Consider the following 20,527-nt stretch of genomic DNA (forward strand, 5'->3'; position numbering starts at 1 on the left):
CTCAGAGACCTGTCTGCCTCTACCTCCCAAATGCTGGGATTAAAGGTGTGTGCTACCACCACTCCCCAGCACCCACCTACCCCCAAGCCCCAGACCCATCTCAAGCTAATTTTTAAAGGGCTTAGAGACTTGGAAGATAAGTGTTGGTCATTCTAGAGGAAGCTGAAGATGAGGACACAGAACATTCTGCCCAGCTATGGAACAGACATGGGGAATGACAGAGAGATGGACCAGAAAGATTTGTTTGACCCCCACAAAAGCTCTTGCATTTGAATTGCACACTGTTTGAATTCTGTGGGTGGTTGAGAGCTAGAAACGAACCGGCAGATTAGAAATGGTGCTCAGTGGTGCTAGAGAGATGGGTCAGCAGTTAGGACTCCAGCACCCATGTCCAGGTACATCTGTAATCCTACAACCTGGGAGACAAAGGCAAGAGGCTCACAAGTTCAAGACCAGCCTGGGTTACATAGTGAGTAACTCAGCAACAGCAGCAACAGCGGTGCCTAGGAACAGAATTGAGGAGTGTCTAAGACAGACGCTGGCAACTTTACTGGTAAAAAACAACAACAACAAAAAAGAGGGTGTCTCCCTTTCTGAGATTAGGGGACACTGGTTAAGAGGGAATCCTTAAGAGAGAAAGAGTCTTTTCTTCCCTCCTGTAGGCAGGAACACAAAACAGACTCGGGGACAGAACACTCTCATAAGCAAAGACCAGCCTTACCCCAGTCTGGCAGACAGTCACTACAGTGGACCGTCTCCCCTCCCTGAAAGCTGGTGGTCCCAGGGACATTTGGAGACAATTTCTAAAACAGCTCTGACCTCAGCTGTATTAGTTATCTTGTCGCTGTGGCCAAACACCTGGTAAAATCAACTTAAGGAAGGAGGGCTTACTCTGACTCATAGCTCCAGGGTCATGACAGGGAATGCATGGCGGTGGGAGAATGCGGCAGTTGATCGCAATTCATTCATACTCAGGAGGCAAAGAGAAATGAATGCTGCGGTTTCTCTTTCTCCCTTTTCTTTTTTGATTCCTTCCTTCCTTCCTTCTTTCCTTCCTTCCTTTCTTCCTTCCTTCCTTCATTTATTTTTATTTCTAGTCTACGGCAGCAGCCCATTGGATGGTGTCCTACACATTCATGGTGGGTTTTCCCTCCTCAGTGAAACCTCTTTGAAAATGTCCTCAGAGGCATACCCAGACTGGACTTCCTGGGTACAGTGAAGATTAACAATCACCACACCAACTGAAGAGCCTGTGCCAGAATGATCACTTCCTGAGTGCTTGTTGATCCCTGTCCTCCTGACCTAGAGCCTGGATGGTGATCACATGCTAGAGGCCACTAGGTTAGGGCCAGCAGAGTTCACTCCGGAAGAAGGGTCAGACGGAAGGGTGAGGGTAGAGGCAGAGGTGACTTTAGGAAGTCTCGGTAGCTGGCTAGGATGTAGATCAGCGGCTCTCAATCTATGGGTCATGACCCCTTTGGGGTTTGCCTATCAAATATCCTGTACATCCGATATTTACATAACTCATAACTTGTAACCGTGGCAAAATTATAGTTATGAAGTAGAAATGAAGATAATTTTATGGTTGGGGGGGTCACCACAGCATGCAGTGTGAAAGGGTTGCAGCATTAGGAAGATGGAGAACTGCTGGTGTTGATGGAGGTAAATAGAAAGGAAGGTCACCTCCAGGTGGGGCGACCTGCTCAAGACAATCAGAAGAGCAATACATGGCCATTCACGGTGAAGTTCAGGGATCAAGCAAGAGTCATCCTGATGACCTGCCTCAACCCAACCTAGTCTTTAGAAAGAGGCTTGAAACTTAAGGGAGTGATAGGGGTTAAGGTTGTTCTTGATCTGGGTGGGATGCTCTGAAAAATAATAGAGCCCAGGGGAAGTTACCAGCGACCCAGGCTGGTGTGGCCTCTTTGAGAGTAATTCCTTCACTTGGCTGGTATCTGTTGAGGAAATCATCCTTCACAGACACTAGGTAAAGCGTGTTGAGGGAGAATGCATTCACAGAGGAAGCAAGGATAACTACTGGGATAGAGGGGTTGGACTGAACTTTAAACAGACTGTGAAGGTGGGAACCTATAGAAAAGGACTAGGGTATGGGGTTGGGCGGGCACAAAAACATCGAAGAGGAAATGATTTAGTGGTATGTGTATAGGGCGAGGGTGTCCTGGAGAAAATGAGCCTGACAAGATTATTGGTAAATGAAGACTAAGGTCATCACCAGAGGATTGGTGGAGGGTAATGAGATATCTGGTATATGGGATTCTGGTTACATGTATATCTATGCACATGAAAGGTCATTCCCCCTCCTAGTGGGTAGCCAAAAGTTTTAGGGGCAGGTGAGAGGTCTCCGTGTATTTGTCTCTTGGAGCTGCAGAGAGGGTGAGGGGACAAGGTTACTCCACTGTGGTCCTGGGATCTGTGTTCTTCTGGAAGTAAAAGAACTTCTTCCCCTCACTCTCTCTCACCTTCTCTGGGAACAGCAGCAAAGGAAAAAAAATTTTTTTTTTTTACCAAGGTGTGAGTGAGTCCCCAAAGTTTTATAACAGGCGTTCGTGACACAAATTGCTACAGAGGAAAAAAGTCACCCCTGGGAAACTTATCTAAGAATATATCATGAGATGGGTTATTTTGGGACTCAAATTACACAGGAGGGCCTAGCAAAATAGACATGCATGGGGCTGAACACAGCTACAATTAATGTTAACTATAAGGTGTCATATCTTTACAAAATGCAGAAGGCGCAGCCTGCAGCAAGTGCTGTGGAGGGTGAGAGGAAGGTGACTTGGAGCCAAGTATCTAGGGGGAGGAGGTTAGTCCTCCAGAGGAAGGAGGAGGGAGACAGCAGGAAGGGACTTGTTAGGGGAGGCACAGTTCTCAGAGGGCAGCAGTCACCTTGGTCAAGGTGGCCTGTGGAGTTGGAACTGCCACCAGGTAGATCCCACCTAACTCAGAGAAACTCCAGACCCAGACCTAGAGGGACCAATAAAAGTATCAGGGATTTTCCCTGGGTGTCCCTGGGTCTAGGGGGACCCAAATTATATAGCTATTAAGATTACCACAGGTACCTAAAGGGAGCCAGGGTGTGTGGCTGCTGTTTGACTGTTTGTTCTCTTTCATTTTTACCTATACAGGAACCGACAGTGTTTAGCTACAGGGTAGGGTGAAGGTCTGGGGGTGAAGCCATGTGACTAAGTGTCCCAACATTCCCAGACCTCAAAGGGGACATCTCACTTCTAAAGGCCTCAGTTTTCCCACCTGTAGCATCACACTACAATCCCTTTCAGAGCCAACTTTAACAGATTCCGGGAGAGGAGGCCAGATGCAATTTCGTAATTGTACATTCTGCCTCCCTACGCACAGCCCCTCTGCCACTATGTCCCCTTACCACCTGCCTTATGAAGATCAGGGCTGGGGATCGAGCTTGGGGCCTCACACATGCTAAGCAAGTGATCTACACTAAGCAACCACCTCAGCTTCTTGTCCTTGTGACTGGTTACCGCCTATCCGAACTACATACAGAAGGCACCAGAGAAGACACACGTGATGTCCCAGACTTCTTTCTTATTTCTAGCGTCAAGCATGTTGCCTGGTACTTATTAACCTCTCAAAACTGTCGAGTGTATGAGTATGTCTTAGATATGTAAAAGTCAGTGTTACTAAATAACCAGCATGTTTCCCATCAGATGTAGAAAGATCTGTTCCAATGTGAGCTGTTTCTAAAATATTCGAACCTTCTGCCCAAACCCAAGTCCTGCCATATAATATTTGTGGCCCTTGAACTGGGGGAAACATGCTTTAATCCTTCTACTTCAATGTAGGCCTGGGGTGAGCTTGGCTTGGCTTGTAGCTGCTTCCCTGTTCTACAGGGCCTAATGCTCAGTCAGGGTCAATACAGAGTTGGAGAGTTGGTGGGCTGACCAATTCAGTTACCACCAAGCAGGCCCAGATCCAGGGCTTTGAGTTGGCCCGCCCTAACATCGATACCATCCACGAACTGCTGGAGTGCATGAAGGGGCTGGTCCAAAGCTGCAGGATCTCCATGACACAGGACAAGAACAGGATACCCAAGAGGAGTCCCAGTGAGGATCCAGTACTGACAGCGTAGCAGAAGCCAGAACATTTGCAGGTGAAGATGTGTGGTTAAAGGGGTATACTGAGGGACACACTGTGACACACTACAGCTTCCAAGACAAGATTTTATTTTGATTCTTTTTTTTTTTTTTCTTTTGAAAGGGATTGGGGGAGGTTGCAAGGGTGGAGGGGCCATAAGAAGGGACTGGGAGATGAGTGTGATTGGAGTGCATGATGGGAAATTCACAAAGAAGCAACACAAAGTTTAAAAAAAAAAAAAAGAGCTGGAAATTAGAAGCACAATGTTAGGCTCTTAGCAAGTGTCTCCTGAAGGGGTAAATTGCCAGGCAAAGCAAACATCTTTTCAATTCTCCTTCTCTCAGATCTTCAACTAAGGCAGCAGAGCAACCTGAGGAGGTGGGCAGCCTTTGAAGTCAGCCAATCTGGCTCTGAAAACTCCGGCTTCTCTCCTTACTAGGTGGAGGAGCTAAAGTGAGCGCTAAACTTCTCTGTGTTCCCTTAATCAGCATGGAGAACAAGGATGGGAGATTTTCCAATGGGACTTACAGTTCATTTGAAGAAAACATCAAATGCTTACTTAGCACGGCGTCTGGCAGAGCGACTGCTGCTGTATTGTTAACGGCCCTATCAGTCTCTGGACCCTCAGGGGCTCCATGGTCACTATAACATAGAGATTACTAAGGTCAGGTCCCAGACAGAGGTGGCTTACCTGTAACCCACCCAATCAGTTTGGAGGCCGAGTCAAGAGGATCTTGGGTTCAAGGCCAGCTAGGGACACATAGCAAAGCCCTGACTCAAATCAATAAGCAAAGCTGAGGTCTCTATAGTTTGTCCCTCTCTATCTACTCTCCTCTGCCCAGGCTCTCTGTCACTCTAGAAGTCTTGGAGCATCACTATACATCCCTTTCGGCCAGTCAAAGTACTAATTTCATCAACTATGTGATCTTGTTCCATCCCTAGGTCATGAAATGTCAGCATCATTACCCTATTGTTCCAGTGCAGAGCAGGCCTCTCATAAAGGCTGCTGGTCTCCTTAACTATTTATTGCATCCTCACTTCCAGCAGCCCCTTGGCTGCAACACTAAGCTTCCTGGTGCTCCTTCTACTTCCAAACTGTACATTCTGTATTCCTTTCTGCCCTTTGCTTTTTGTCATTATAGACTTGTATAAGCCTTATCAGTAGCAACCATTCCACAGTGTTGAAATTTCTTCCACCACACACTGGAGAGATGGCTCAGTGGGTAAGAGCACTGATTGCTTGTCCAGAGATATGAATCTAACCCCCACATGGTAGTTCACAACTGTTTCTAACTCCAGTCACAGGGTCCACGACATTCTCCTGGCCTCCCAGGGCTCTGCCTGTACATGGTACACATACATACCTGGTACACACATGGTATAAACACACCCATACCCACAAAGTAATAAAATAATTTTTAAAATATTTTAAAGAAATTTCCTGTGACAAGTAAATTAGTCAGTCCATTGCTTTAAAATTTAGGCTCAGGCAAGTTCTCAGGACGTGGGCAGAAGGCAGCCAGACTCTCTATAGTTCACTGCTAATGTTGTTCCCATCTGAAATCTCTTGAGCCAAGTCTCTGCTATCATTACTATCCACCCTGCTGTCTTCCAGGATCCTATGAGAACAGACCACTAAACTACACTTACAGTATTCGCCTGCTTTTCTTGTCTAAAGTTCCAGAGTCTTCCACATTTCTCCAAAACTCAACATGGCCAGGTTCTTTCCAGCAACGACCCACTCTCAGTACCGTTGTGGGCAAATTTCCAACCCAAATATGCCCCGGCGATGAAAATACAACTCAATTAATTTGAATCTAAGCTACGCACCTAGATTGGGCAGATCTACCACTACACTACCATCTCCCCCCCTTATAACTTGCGGTTTCTCCAGGCCATGTGCTTCTGCTCCACTTTCCTTCTTCCTCCTCCTCTGGCCTCCTTCGTCCTCTCTCCCTTTCTCTCCCAAAACCTTCATCTCTACCTTCTTCTCTTTCTCTGCACAATTGCTGACTCTAGCCTTTATTTTATACATTAAGATGGGAAGCAGGTTTACAGGAAGTCACCTGAGTGCTGACTCATTCCTTGTTCAAAGCCCCTCACAGGAAAACGGAATTAACATAAAATATAATTAGCCCCAGGGCTATCTGCAACACAGTACCAACTTTTGTATTCGTTATTTTTCTGGTTTGTTTTGGTTTTGTCTACAAATTGCCACGATAAAGGCAGCTTATAGAAGAGAGAGTTTATTTGTGCTTACCAGTCCATCGTGGCAGGGACCCATGGCAGCAAATAGCAGGCCTGTCAGTCAGATGAGGAAGCTGAGAGATCTCATCTCACAGCCACAACCACAAAGCAGGGAGGGTCATCTGGAAGTAGGGAGAGGTTGTGAATTCTCAAAGTCCACCCTCAGTAATATACTTCTTCCAGCAAGTCTCTATGTGATAGTTAGAATGAGATGTCTCCCATAGTCTTGGACACTTGAAAACTTGGTTCCTAGTTGGTACTCTTTGGGGAGCCTTAGGAGGTGTGGCCTTGCTGGAGGAGGTGTGGCCTTGTTGGAGGAGGTGTGGCCTTGCTGGAGGAGGCGTGTCACTGGGGGGCAGGCTCTGAAAGACTGGCATCATTTCTACCTTTATCTGTTTCATGTTTTCAGTTAAAGAGCTCTCAGCTTCCCGCTCCTGTTGCCGAGCCTTTGCCCTACCATCATGGACAGGTCTCCTCTACTTACAATGTGTTTGAGGTCCTCGGCTGAGACTCTCTCAAGAGATAAAAAGAAAAGAAATGAAATGAAATGCTGAGCATGAATTGTACAAGGTACACAGTAAGCACCAAGTAAGTGCTCATTAAATCAGTTTCCCCTCTAAGCATATGATTGCCTTTTGTGGCACTAGTGGTTTATTTTTTGAAACAGGGCCTTGTTGTGTTGTCCAGGCTGGCTTCTAACTCACCGTCTTCCTATCTCAGCTTCTCTGGTGCTGGGTGACAGGTGTGTAACATCTGGCTTGCCTACAGTTACTAAAGCACATTTGCTACACTCAGGCTGTCCTCCTCAGCTGTGTTAGCCTTGGCTGTCTCTCCCTCCCCTTTACTGCTTCAAGCTCCTCTGTATTCCCTAAGCAGAGGGCCTGGCCTCCAAAGCAAGCAAATGCTCTCCTAACTAATGGTAGACTATGCCTATATTATTTTTAGAGTGGAGTGTTACCAGGGTGAAACCTTCTGGTTCTCATGAGTGGCGAAGAACATCTGAGGGAACAGGCACCTTTGCTGCTACACACCATCCCCCATGCCAGCAGTGACTATTGTCACAAACCCTGCAGTTTATTTTTTATTAATTTTTAAAAAAATGTTATGTGGGCCGGGCGTGGTGGCACACGCCTTTAATCCCAGCACTTGGGAGGCAGAGGCAGGTGGATTTCTGAGTTCGAGGCCAGACTGGTCTACAGAGTGAGTTCCAGGACAGCCAGGGCTACACAGAGAAACCCTGTCTCAAAAACAAAAAAACAAAAACAAAAACAAAAGTTATGTGTATGGATGATTTGTTTGCATTTATGTCTATGTACCATATGCATAGCAAGTGCCTGCAGAGGACAGAAGAGAGTGTCAAAGATGCTCTGGGACCTGAGTTATTGATGGTTGTGTGCCACCATATACGTCCATGTCCTCTGGACAAGCATCCAGTGCTCTTAACCATCTCTCCAGTCCCTGCAGACAACCTAAATACTCATTTCTCCAGACCATCAGCGGGGCTGTGGGGTGTAGATCAATGAAAGAGCCCTTTCTTAATTTGCCAAAGCTCTGAGTTTTATCCAGAGCACAGAGGAGGGAGGGAGGGATGAGGAAGGGAGAGAGAGACAGAGAGGAGGAAAAGGAGAGAGAGAGAGAGAGAGAGAGAGAGAGAGAGAGAGAGAGAGCAAGCTCTAGAAATGCCTACTGACTCCTTCATACACACCCCCAATAACCTCAATAACCTCTGTTTCTTCATAAGAACAAGCAAAGGAGGCCACATGTCGGGAAAGGACCTCCCTCACCGCAGAGTGCGTAGCAGTTCCTCTGCTTAGCCTCTCCTTTCTCGGGAGATATAGAAAAGCATTTATTTCTAGGCCTCAATTTCCTCGTTTGTGAAATGAGGGGGTTGGACTCATTTCTAAAGCTCTTTCCAGCTCCAAGTTGCTGTGCTACAAAATGAGAGAAATGTGAACCTTTGGTTGCTATGATCTGAAAATATTTTGAATGTGGAGAATCAAAATTGTACAGCGGCACACGAACAAAATAATATGTTAATGACTAAGAAGATTGTATTTAATCCAATGGGAAACAGCAGATCCTCTGGTGGTGGTGGTGGTGTGCACGCGCGTGTCTGCGCTCAGCTTCCTTCCTTGGGCTCAAACATGTATTTTGAATCGCTAATATAGTAATCAGGCCTCTGGCAGCCTATCAGGCCCAAACACACGCACACACCACTTCAAATTAAAATGAGGGACAAATCCATTGCCTCCTGCTTACATCTTTTCTATTTGGGTGATTCTTTTAGGAGAAAAATATTTTGTAGTGATGGTGTTGGTGTTGAATTGACAGCCCCTGGAGGCCTCTGATCTCAGAACTGGGACACGTGGGTGGGAGATCTAGGGATTTCATTAGCATCTTTGCTCTCCCACACCGACTGCCCCCTTCACAGTCCGACGATCTAGCACACACACTTGGACCCTGAAGGCTGGAGGGGGTCAGGATGCTACTAAACCCTGCAGGCGTCCGGACTAGAACACGTGCTCTGGGCCCTGCCTGCGGAAAGATGAGGCTGGACCCGCGGGGCTGAGTCCGGAGGGGGCTGGAGGCGTAAAGGGGTCAGGTCGCCGACCTCCTCTGCACGGATGGGTCGCAGTTGGGAGGCAGGCGTGGCTCAAAGGCCGCACGTGCCTCTGACCACAGCCTGGCTCCAAGTTCACTCCCACGCCGGGGTTCCGCACCCCAGCCCGGCTAGATAGGCCAGAGACGCAGGGCGTCGGCTGAGCCGCCGGTGAGGTCCCCGCAAGCCCTGCAGAGGCGGCGGTCCCTCTCCGCCCGACGGCCGCGCCCGCACCGGGGCCCGCGCCGATTGGCCAACTGGCGATCGCTGGGCGGGCCGAGGCGGACCTCGCGGCCAGGTGAGGCGCCCCGCCCCTCGAGCGTTCCAGGTGCCGCGGTGGGGACGGCTGGGTCCGAGCCCGGGGGCCCCGGGACAGGGCTGGGGCGCCATGGCCGAGTCCCAGCTGAGCTGCCTGGACGAGGCGCACGTGAACGAGAGGGTGACCGAGGCACATGCCGCCTTCTACTACTGCGAGAGGCGGCGGGCCGCGCTGGAGGCGCTGCTGGGTGGAGGCGAGCAGGCCTACCGCGAACGGGTCAAGAAGGAGCGGCTGCGGGACTTCCTCTCCAGCCAGGAGCTCCAGGCCCTCTGCGCCGCCTGGAGCCCCTACGAGGAGGCGGTCTCCAACACCCGTGCCAAGGCCAAGACCAAGGCCCCGTCCCAACCCGCTGAGTCCCTGGCCTACTGGCCAGACCGCTCGGACACCGAAGTGCCCCCACTGGACCTGGGGTGGACGGACTCCAGCTTCTACCGCGGTGTGAGCCGAGTCACGCTCTTCACCCACCCGCCCAAAGAAGAGAAGGCGCCGCACCTGAAGCAGGTGGTCAGGCAGATGATCCAGCAGGCCCAGAAGGTAAGCCTCGGCCCCAATCCTGCACCAGTGGGGACCCCCGACTCTCCTGCCTGGTCTCACTTGCGGGCCACTCTCACCCATCCTCTGGGAAATGGACCCCAGCTGGCCTTCACCTTGTGCAGCTGTGGTGAGACCTTTTGAGAGATGGGTGTGTAGGTTTGTGGCAAAGCACTGGTCTCTCTTAATACAGCGTCCAGGTGTGCTAGCCTTGTGTTGGTATACCTCTGTCACATCCATCTATCTTGGGCAGTGTGACAGTTGTGAGGCCCTGTGCTAAACTAGCCACTCAGAGGGCTTGATCATGACCTATGACCAGGGATTTATTTACAAGGTGTATCCTGGGCCGTTTCCCTATTTGATCGTCACACCCTCATGAAGTAGGTGGTTGGTAATGGCCTCCCTTCCCCTCCGTGCCAGGTGAGCTTCTCTTAGGAGCCTCTCTCCCCCAAACAACCTGACTTCCCCACTACCATCCTCTCCTGGGCTTGGTACTAGAGCCCAAGCAGGCTCAAATGAATGAGGAACGCTATTTTAAGTTCTATCAGTGGCTTGGCCCAGTGTTGGGTGCTTCCACCAAGCGCTGGACCAAGCTCAGGAAGAGGCTCCTACTTAGCCCATCTGCTCTTCTTGGGTGTTGAGAGAAGATGTTTCCAAGGAGCCTAGTTAGAATACCAGTCGGACAGCTGGCTGTGGGGTGGGTGAAAGACTGGGTAGTTTCCAGGTAAAATGTGGGCTATTGCATTGCACGGGGCACGTTGATGCTAAAAGAGACTTTCCATTTACCTAAATCCAGATTTAATGGGACAGCCGTTATGTCACCTTCTAGACACTGAGAGGTGATCGACATACTTTTATCCCACGCCTGTATTGTGTTTGGGGTGTCCTGGCACATATGGATGTCAAAGGACATCTCTGGGGGGGTCTGTTCTCCCCTGCTACCATGTATGTGGGTCCTTGAAGTTGAATGCAGGTAGTCAGGGTTGAGTGAGGGCAAGCATCCCCTACCCCCAGGCCACTGGGATTTATTAAGCAACGCCAACAACCTTTGATGCCCAGATCAGAATGTGCAACAAGAGGCTTGGGTCCACTGTTCTTAACGTTGTCAGTAATTACAGCCATCTTTATCCTGGAGGCCAAACAGAAGAGATGCTAGGAAGGACGGTGAAGGCCTCTTCTTCCTGGGAGGCGTGGCCTAGGCCGTGGGCGAGATGCTTGCCCGAGAAGTTAGCTTTTCACTGTCCTTCCTTCCACCTTCCCTCTAGATAATTGTTCCTTGTGTGACTAAGCTTTCTTTATGTGCTACACTCTGCTGAAAAAGAAAAAAAAAAAAAAAAAAAAAAAAAAAAAAAAAAAAGGCAAGTCTGAACACACAGACACACAGAGGATCAGGAAGTGGGTGGCAGTGGATTGTAGCCGAAGTCAAGGGTCAGGACTGATGGTGTAACATTCTGTAACATTCACCAAACTAATTTACTTAGTGCTTGTGACATGTCACCCACTGTGATTTTGGTCATTTGCTTTCAGAAATTGACCAAAATTTGTGTGTGTGTGTGTGTGTGTGTGTGTGTGTGTGTGTTGGTAGGTCAGAGGATAACTTGCAGGAATCCATCTCTCTTTTCTCTCAGTGGGAGGTGAGTTGTAGGTTTTTTTTTTNGGGGGGGGGGGTTTGAGACAGGGTTTCTCTGTATAGCCCTGGCTGTCCTGGAACTCACTTTGTAGACCAGGCTGGCCTCNAACTCAGAAATCNNCCTGCCTCTGCCTCCCAAGTGCTGGCGTGAGCTAGATTAAAGGCGTGAGCCACCACGCCCAGCTTGAGTTGTAGGTTTGGAATGTCAGATTTAAAAAAAAAAAAAACAAAAACCAAAAACCTACCTGGGATGGGCGGTCTTAGTGGAGTACTGAGTGGGAAATGAGAGAGTTCTTTCCTTTCCAAATGCAAAGCAGTTTGGTTGTTGGGAGCTGAGCCTTGTGAGCGTCGCCCTCTTTTGTAGTTAGGAAACTGAGGCCCAGAGCACAGATAGCACTTGGGCTGTCGAGTTTAGCAGCAAACCTTCTCTGCCCAAGCCTTGTCTCATGACAAGACGGACGTTTTCCGTATGTTTGGAGAAAAAAAAAAACAAACAACAAAATGTAGGACAGTTTGTTTGTTTGTTTTCAATGTATGTAAGTCCACTGTAGCTGTCTTCAGACACACCAGAAGAAGAGGGCATCAGATCCCATTATAGATGGTTGTGAGCCACCATGTGGTTGCTGGGAATTGAACTCAGGACCTCTGGGAGATCAGCCAGTGCTCTTAACCCGTGAGCCATCTCTGCAACCCCAATGCAGGACAGTTAAGTTATTTGCCTAACTTAGTAAACAGCAGAGCCAGAATCCAAACACTGAAGCCCTTGCTCTGAACCACTGGGCTGCCCTAACCTGCTGCCCTTTGTCACGGTGTGGTGGGATTCTGCATGGAGTTTGAATGGATCTAGTACAGTCCACAAGCTGTGGTATCCATCCTGTTACCCCAGTTAGAAGGCAGACACCAGGCCCTGCTCCACAGTGCCTTCCAGGGCCTGTATGGTGCGGTTTTCGTAACTCTTTAAATAAATATTTAACAGAATATTTTGCCAGTGAACCCGTACTGTATGTGCAGATTGACCTGATAACATATTTCCAGAGAGTCTACTGTGTGCTGGGCACTAGCCATAAAGATCCCAGCTATGGACTTTGCCCTTCAAGTATTTGTGTCAATGCCGAAGCTTCTGCTAGAAAGAAAAGGGAGTTTTGAGGCTGGACCTGGGAGGCTGGCCGCCTGTGGCAGGTTGCAGGTTTGGAGGGAGGACTGAGAGACAACTAGGTTGGCAGTCTCTCCCTTAAAGACTGCTGAGCAGGAAGTGAGAAGTTGCTCTTGCTTCAAAATGCAAAGCAGCTTGATTGGAGGGAGCCGAGGACTTTGTGGGGTGTAGCAGGGGTGTGTACAGGTGAGGAAACTGAGGCACAGAGCGGGAAGGAAGTTTGCTTAAAGGTCACCTGTGTAGTAGTTACAGGAAGACCTAGGTCTCTACCCAGCACTCCAAACGCAGCAGCACCTCCTGACCACTGCCTGGCCCTGCCCCTTGCTCATCCTACTGGCAAGCAGATTCCCTTGGCAATCAAATCAGATTCTCCTTCCTGTTCACCCTGAGGGAGGGAGTTTCCCATGTTTCCAGGGAGTGTCTGGCAGCCTCAAGGCTGAGAGAGGATAGGTGGTGTCCCGAGATCTCACGGCCTCGGAGGGAAGGCAGTCCGCTTGGGTGCTAGGAATTCTGGGTTCTATTTCATTTAATCCTTAGAATAATCTTATAAGATGCTATTATTTTTGTTCCCAAAAGACAGGTAAGAAAGAGGGAGTGACTTGACCACACAAGGGATTCTTCTACTCCAGTAAAGAGAAAGGGAAATGGAAAAAGGAGCCTAAGGGGGCACTTTGAAAACAATTTTGTCTTTATTTCCAGCAGTCTCTAGGCAGAGACAGGAGGATCTCTGAGTTCGAGGCCAGCCTGGTCTAAGAGTGAGTTCCAGTACTGCCAGGGCTACACAGAGAAACCCTGTCTCAAAACAAAACAAACAAAACAAAACAAAACCCCACAATTTCGGTTTGGGGAGGAAGACCCAGGTATGAACCCAGTGAGGGTGTGGTTCATTATGGAGGTAGTCCCTGTCCATGGGAGAAAAGCCTCTGAGGGGTTCAGCTTTAACTAGCCACTCTCTGGACCTCTGCAAATGGCAGAAAAGCTTTCCCAAGCTGTGCTGGTACCCAGCATTCAAAGATCCAGCTGTGTTTGCTTGTGGGGTGGTTTCTGTTGCTTTTCTGCCTTGAGAGATCTGCTTATTCTAGCATCACTAGTGATTTCCTTTGTCTACTTAAACTCTAAGCCTTTTAGAAACCCTGGCCTGTGCCATGCTAACAAGACCTGAGCAAGCTTCTGCTGCATGGGCAGCTCGGACATCCAGAACTGCCAGGGAGTATCTATCCTGCAGCAAGACCCCTTGGAAAACTGGGAAGTCAGAGCCAGAGGTGCAAACCACCTAAGTCCACTGAGCTGGCCACTTGGAGGCCTTGCATGCCTTTGATCATGGAGGTCTCCTGCGTGTTGAAGTGCATTAGTGGAAAAGAGGTGGGCAGGACTTGCCCCTGCTCTTAAGTAGTAATAGCGTGCTAATCCATCCTTATAATTCAGTATGACAAATGCTTGAGAGAAGGTGTGGCAGAAGAGACACCAGTCCCACCCCTAAGCCAGGTTAGTAAAGGCTCTTTGAAGCTGTCTGAACATCTCATCTAGCCAGAAGGGTGAGGTGGCACCAAGCCTGTGCTTGTCCTTATGACCAGTGGAATCCATTTGATTCCTGACTCCAATATTCCCGGATCTCACATTCTAAATACACCAGCGTCCCACTACTGCGTGAACCGTTGATTTCTTTCTTACCGTGAGGCAGGCATTATTCTCATGTCATGGAGGAACCCTGAGGTACAAAGGAATGAAGTGGACTAAGGCTGAGAAGAATTGGAGAGAGGCTCCAGGCTCCAAAGCACAAGGTATGGTAGGTAAAGCAGCTTTGGCCAGACAGGTGTCTGGAAGCAGGGGTGAACAGCTGGGATGCAGTGTGGAAGGAACATGCAAAGTCTTGGCCATGTCACCAAGAGACCTGGTTTTTCAGGTGACAGGCTTCTCTTCTCCCATGGCCATCAGTCTCCAGCCACACTCAGCAAATGGTACCAAGTTGAGTGTCTTCTCTGCACTCGGTTCTGTGCTAGCAAAATGACATACAGAGAAGTAGGTTTTGTCACTCCCTGGGGGAGCTGGGGGCAGGCAGGGAGATGTCTGTGGTTAAAGTACTTACCAGGCAAGCATGAGAACCAGAGTTCAGATCACCAGAGCCCATGTAAACGTGGGTGACTGTAGTGGCTCACATGTACATTTCAATCAAAGAAGGCAGAGACAGGCGATCCCAGAACAAGCTGGTTAGCACGACTAGCGTTTGATATGCTCTGAGTTCAATTGAGAGACCTTTCCTCAAAGACTAAAGTGGAAGAGCTGTCGAGGATGATTCCCAGCATCCACATGCATGTGCACCTGCACACGTGTGCTAATACACATGCATGCCACATATGTGTGAAAACTGAAAAAGGAAGAAGAAGCTTCCATGATAACATTGTAGAGTTGGCTACCACGCTCACTGACACTGCACTCACCGCTGGGTCCTCTGCCTAGCTCCATCTCATCCTCCTCCCTTTCTACTTCAGCAGGGCAACTGATTAGCTGAGCTGCCCCTCTCCCCCACTTTTCAAAACAACCGAGTCTCTCTATGTAGCCCAGGTTGTACTGCTACATAGTACAAGCTGGCCCAAACCTGCAGTGATCCTTCCACATCGACCTCCTAAGTATAGGCATGCACCACCATGCCCCAGCCTGAGCTGCTCTTAGAAGCTCATTTAAATGCACAGAGCCAAAGGCAGCCTTTCTGAGCAGCCCAGGGGTCTGCAGTTCACACATACTGCCCATTCTCTCAATTCTTCTGCCTTTCCACAAGTGACTATTCTACATGGGCGTTGTCTCAAACACACATGGGCAGTTCTGGGGTCCTTGTTTCATGAGGGCTGATGGGTAGTGGCCCTTCTACATTTCCAGTTCTAGCTCCACAGGCCTCTGGTTCTTGCCCCAGCTTGTCTGGGCTTCCTCTGAAATCTCTAGGCATGTTGGCTGTGGAGTTTTAAGTCTGTCTTTGTGCTCAGTCATTGTTTTGGGGAGCTGGGATCTCTGAGTAATGGAGCCCCGGCTTCCATGACAGTGACAGAAGCCAGGCTTTGAAGTTGAAGGATCTTATCTTCTGTCTTGATCCAGCATCCTCTTAGGAGCTGGGCTCCTTTGGACAGACTTCTTCTCAGTTGAGTCTGCTAACCAACAAAATAGATGGGGCAGTGTCTAGGTTTCTAGATACTTTAGAAAAGGAGGGGATGTCTGTGGGAGCTAAGCTTACCAGCAGCAGAAATGTTAATTGTCCAGATAAATAGCTACTTCTTTCTGTGAGCAAGAGAGGGGAGCTGCACTGAGAACTTGAGACTCAGGGCCTGGGGCTCTGGGGAGATGCTGTTTCTGTTTCTGTATAGAAACTCAGCACCCGCTACTCAGCCCCCCTTTTAGTGTCTCCACTGGCCTTGCTTTGGTGGAGGCAGAGGGAGTTGGCTGTTGTTAGGCTGGGATCCCTTTGGACTGTGCTATGAGTGGGGAGTAAAGAGACAGAAAAGCATGGAAACGCCCACCCTACCCTCTCTTAAATTGGGACGAGACGGTGTACTTGAGTTAGTCCCTGGAAGGGCCTGACTACTTGCATGGGCTCAGCCAGGGTCTAGCAGCCAGGGTCCCCAGACCCTTTGACTATAGAGACCTATAGCTTCCGGGGAGAGGAGTCACCCCCCCCCCCAGGAGTGAGCTAGGCTGCGAAGCTGATTGTAGCTTGGTTCATCTCTCTCTTTGGGGAGAGCGAGGTAGCCTCATAGAAATCTTACACTATGGGTTCCTACAATTCTGACAGAAGTGTGTACCTTTCCACTAGTCCCAGAGTGGAACACAGGAAATGGGGCTTTAGTAAGCATGTTCATGATCTCTGGGATTCCTGGGTCTGTTGAGCAGAGATCTTGGATGATCCAAGCCATCACCAGAGAGAGGCATCTGATGACAGAAGCCAGGGTTGGGAGACTCCTCATTCTTGCTCACTCTACCTGTCTCCTTACGTGCTTGTCCCGGGGCAAATTATTTAACTTAGTTGGGCTTTTATTTCCGAATCTGTAACATGAGGGTGGATTTTGCTGTGTTGTTGACAAGATTGTGCTAAGAACCACCAAGGACTGTGTCCTGAGAAGAGTGAGTGATACAGGCAGACAACGGAGTTCTGTGAGGCGAGGTTAAAACTGTTGAGAAAGGAGAGGGCCTGTTTTCTTTAACTAATCCTGAGGCTCATGGGACACATGAGGTTCTAAGATCGAAATCCCACCCAGATATGCCCTCGGGCAAGTGTACATTATTCTTGTACTTTGGAACCATCTCTTCTTCCCTCGGAAACTTCTAGAAACAGTGAAAACGTATTTGTCATCAGTATGCTTTGCCAGTCCCATCCTGGAGGCTCATAAACTGGCTTTGGAGACAGACAAGCCCGTACTGTTAGCTGCCCTGATCTGGGCTGAGTCAGAGAGACAAGACAGTAGTAACACAGGCATAAGGGGTGTGGGTAGATCCTCCGGATTGTCCTCTTTCAGGTCATAGCCCCTGGTCTGGGGATTCCCTAAAGGCAAGGACCCTTTTAGGAATTCCCATACTAACACCCCTCCCCCCCATGTCCTCAGCCCTCGGGATGCTGCCTCCTTCTGGCTGGCTGCTGGCCAGCCCTTCCTCCCTCGCTCTTAGAGTGTACAAAGCAGAGCCTGTTCTGGGGCTAGCTGCCAATCTGGGCTGGGAGAAAGCAGGGAAGAGAACAGAGGTCTTGCAGGGCTGCCTGCCTGCCCTGGCTCCTGGCACTGACTAGCAAACCCTAGGTACCCTCTGCTGCACACACACCCCCCCCCTGGTGCCCTGGGCAGCCGGCCTTCCTTGGAGCTCCGGCTTTCTCTAGAGTTCCCTTTCCTTCTCTCCATGGAGTCCGCACTGGCTCCCAGACTCAGCTCTGGAAGAGAGCCGATGACTTTCGAATGATTATGTCTCTGGTCCAGCTTCCTGATGGTCTGAGCTCTCATCCTGGATACTGTGTTGGCTGGTCAGCGTTGTGCTGGGCACATGGGAGGCTCCGGATAAGTCCTCTCCACCCCACCTCATATAATGAGTCAGAGAGGTGGTGGGTTGGAAGTAGAGACCAGGACTCTTCCTCTCTGCGGATCCTGAAGGGCAGAGTGGGAAAGACCTCAGCTTCCCCCAAGGGGTTTTCAGACTGTCCAGAGAATCTTCCTATTGGTCTCACCACTGCTCTGCGTGTCTTATTATGCACCAGCTACCAGAAATTGACAGGTGAATTAAATGTGAATCTTGCCTAGGTCTAGTGGGTGAGGCCGAAAGAAAATGCATTTCAGTACAGCGAGGAGTGGGATGTGGTATCACTAGCTATTATTTACTGGGTACTTAAGCTAGATGTTTGGTTTTTGTAATGCTGGGGATAAACCCAGGGCTGTGTGTGTGCTGGGGGTGTGTTTTACTCACCAAACCCCATCTGCAGCCCAACAGCCCTCTTAGACTGTGTAATAGCAGTCCAGCAATGTGCTGTATTATAGACGAGGGAACCGAGGGTCAGAGAGGATGAGGTCACACTGCTGCTCAGTAGTGGAGCTGAGTGGTAACTGAGACAAGGCTTGCCTGTGTCTGCTGAGTTCCCAGTGAGCCTAGGCTCACTCATTGAGGGCTAACTCAGCTCTTTGTGCAGGGCAGGGTAGGCAGTGGGTGGGCTGACACGGCTCAAGGCCTTGAGCACTGTGAGTGACCAGCTCCCCCCTCCTCCAAGTGTATGGCTGACTGCCTTCACCGCCAGCCCGTCCCTGAGTCTACCCCTTACTCCAGCCGGGCACCTCCCTTTGCACACACCCCACCTCTCTGGGGAAGCCCTCCCAAGACCATATCACCTGACAGTGGCCTCAGATCACTCCTGCTGCTTCTCGGGACCTTCCAGGCAAGCTGCCAGCCTGACAGTGGCCTCAGATCCCTCCTGCTGCTTCTCGGGACCTTCCAGGCAAGCTGCCAGCCTGTCGACCCACTCTGGCAGGTCCATCAGGAAACACCTAGTCAGGCATGCCTTGAGCTGTGCCTTGCCTTGCTCTCAGTGCCTTGCAGAAGGGCCTGGGCTGCAAGGACATAACCCAGACTAGTGGATGATCCAAAACCTCGTTTGTGTATCTTCATTGGATTTTTTTTTTTTTAGTAGCTGATTTATCTTCCTAATTATGTTTGGCTTTAAGCTAATGTTAAAATGAGCTTGCATTAGATCATTTTCACTAATTAACACCAACTTAGTGCAGGGGAAGTCATCCCAGAAGCATGCCTTGGGGCAGAGAAAAGCTGGCCTAGGATCTTAAACAGAACTGCTGCACTCACGCCCCAGCAGGTCACGTGTGCTTCATGGTGGGGGAATGAGTTGATCTCGCTCATGTGGGTGCATAAGTCCTCTTTCTCTGGAGAGCCAGCTCGGGTCAGGTCTCCTCTGTATGTCCTCTTCATTCAGCCTGTGTCAGTACGGATGTCATAGGGTTAGATGAGTAGAAAGTGAGTCCCAGCATGCAGTAGTGAGCCCCACCCTGCAGGAGCAGACAGGGTTCTGAGCTGAGACTAAGGAATCTAGAGAGGAAGTGGCCTGCCTGGGCACAGTTGGCTTCCTGTGTCTGCCAGTGCAACCAGGGAGCCTCCTGTTTAATGATGTCTAATTAGTGTGCCCAAAACATTGTAACATGGTTCCAGACAGCTGGGAAGCTGAGGCTGACAAAGCTCAGAAGTCCCATTGATGGGGTGGCGGGAGCCTGGCAGCCACACAGGGAACAGGACCTTGTTGAAAGCCCGGCTTTGGTTCTGCCTTCTTGGTGGGTAGAATTCAGGCCCAAACCACAGCATCCGCTCCTGAGGGAATCCCCTGTGTGGAGATCCCCTGCTTATCAAGTTTGCTGTGTGCACATGGAAACACCAGCATGGGCCTAACACGTATAGGCCTGAGCAGACATGCATCCAAGGGAGGCTGCATGCTGCAAGGGGACTAGGGACAGAGAATGATCCTGGGACAGCCTCTGTAAGGGCAGACCAGGGACCTGGATGGAGGAGGACCAACACCACATGGACAGAGTGCTGAGAGCCTGAGTTGAGGTGTAAGGTCCCTAGCCTGCTCAAGTGTTTGGAGAGCAGAATCATCTCTGTGAACTTATTGTTGGGGATGGGGGGGGGGGGATAAGAAGAGCAAGCTTGCTTTGGGTCCAGAAAATGTGGGATACCTTCAGCCTGTCTGAGGGACTGTGGCTTGCTTCCGTAGGCAGTTGGGAGCCATGGAGTAGTTGGGTCAAGATAGGGCATACTTGGGTTGTGTTCTAAGATGCATATGCAGGAAGGGAGAATGACCAGGACAGGGTAAGCTAGTATCCAGTTAGTCAATGCTGAGAACCTCATGTGTCAGACCCCATCAAGGAGGAAGGGTAGAGGGTGGCGTCTGGGGAAGATAACATATGCAGTTCTGTCCGGATAGTATTGCATTTCTTTTCTAAGGACCGTGAAATAGCCACATTTTCCAGATGGATGTCAGAGAAATTAAGCAACTTGTCACAATCTCACAGCCAATATGGAACTCCAAATTCCAAAGTCTGTTTTCCCTACTGTACTTTTGGACTCTGGGAATTTAGGCCAGGGTGGAAGCAAACAGAAGAGATTGTAGTTCAGACTGGGGAGTGTCCTGTGTGAGGTAGGTCCTGCAGCCTGAACCCCTTCCTCCTGGGGTTATCGTGGTCTGCTTTACCACCTTTATACCTGGCTGCCCTAGGTTACATAAAGTGTCGAAACCACTCCTCATTCACATGGAGCCTTTTGCAGTGTTGGTGACAAAGAAGGCCCTTGCCATGTGGTCAGAGCTTGCCATTGGAGGAGAATCATTTCCATACTCTGGAAGCTTCTTTTTTTTTTTTTTTTTTTTTTTTTAGGAGGACTAACAGTCTACTGGAAGCCTTGGCT

General features: G+C 49.6%; 1 protein-coding gene across 1 annotated transcript in view; it reads left to right on the forward strand.

Moving 5' to 3' along the window:
- The first annotated feature begins 9,312 nt into the window (after positions 1-9,312).
- Positions 9,313-20,527, forward strand: part of Fam83f (family with sequence similarity 83 member F) — a 29,631-nt gene continuing 18,416 nt past the window's right edge. The window contains exon 1 of the mRNA XM_021217422.2: positions 9,313-9,824. Within this exon, the coding sequence (XP_021073081.1) occupies positions 9,360-9,824 (465 nt within the window). The 5' untranslated portion in view covers positions 9,313-9,359. The remainder of the gene's footprint in view (positions 9,825-20,527) is intronic.

This window comes from Mus pahari, chromosome 17, assembly GCF_900095145.1.
Source record: "Mus pahari chromosome 17, PAHARI_EIJ_v1.1, whole genome shotgun sequence".
Lineage (NCBI taxonomy): Eukaryota > Metazoa > Chordata > Mammalia > Rodentia > Muridae > Mus > Mus pahari.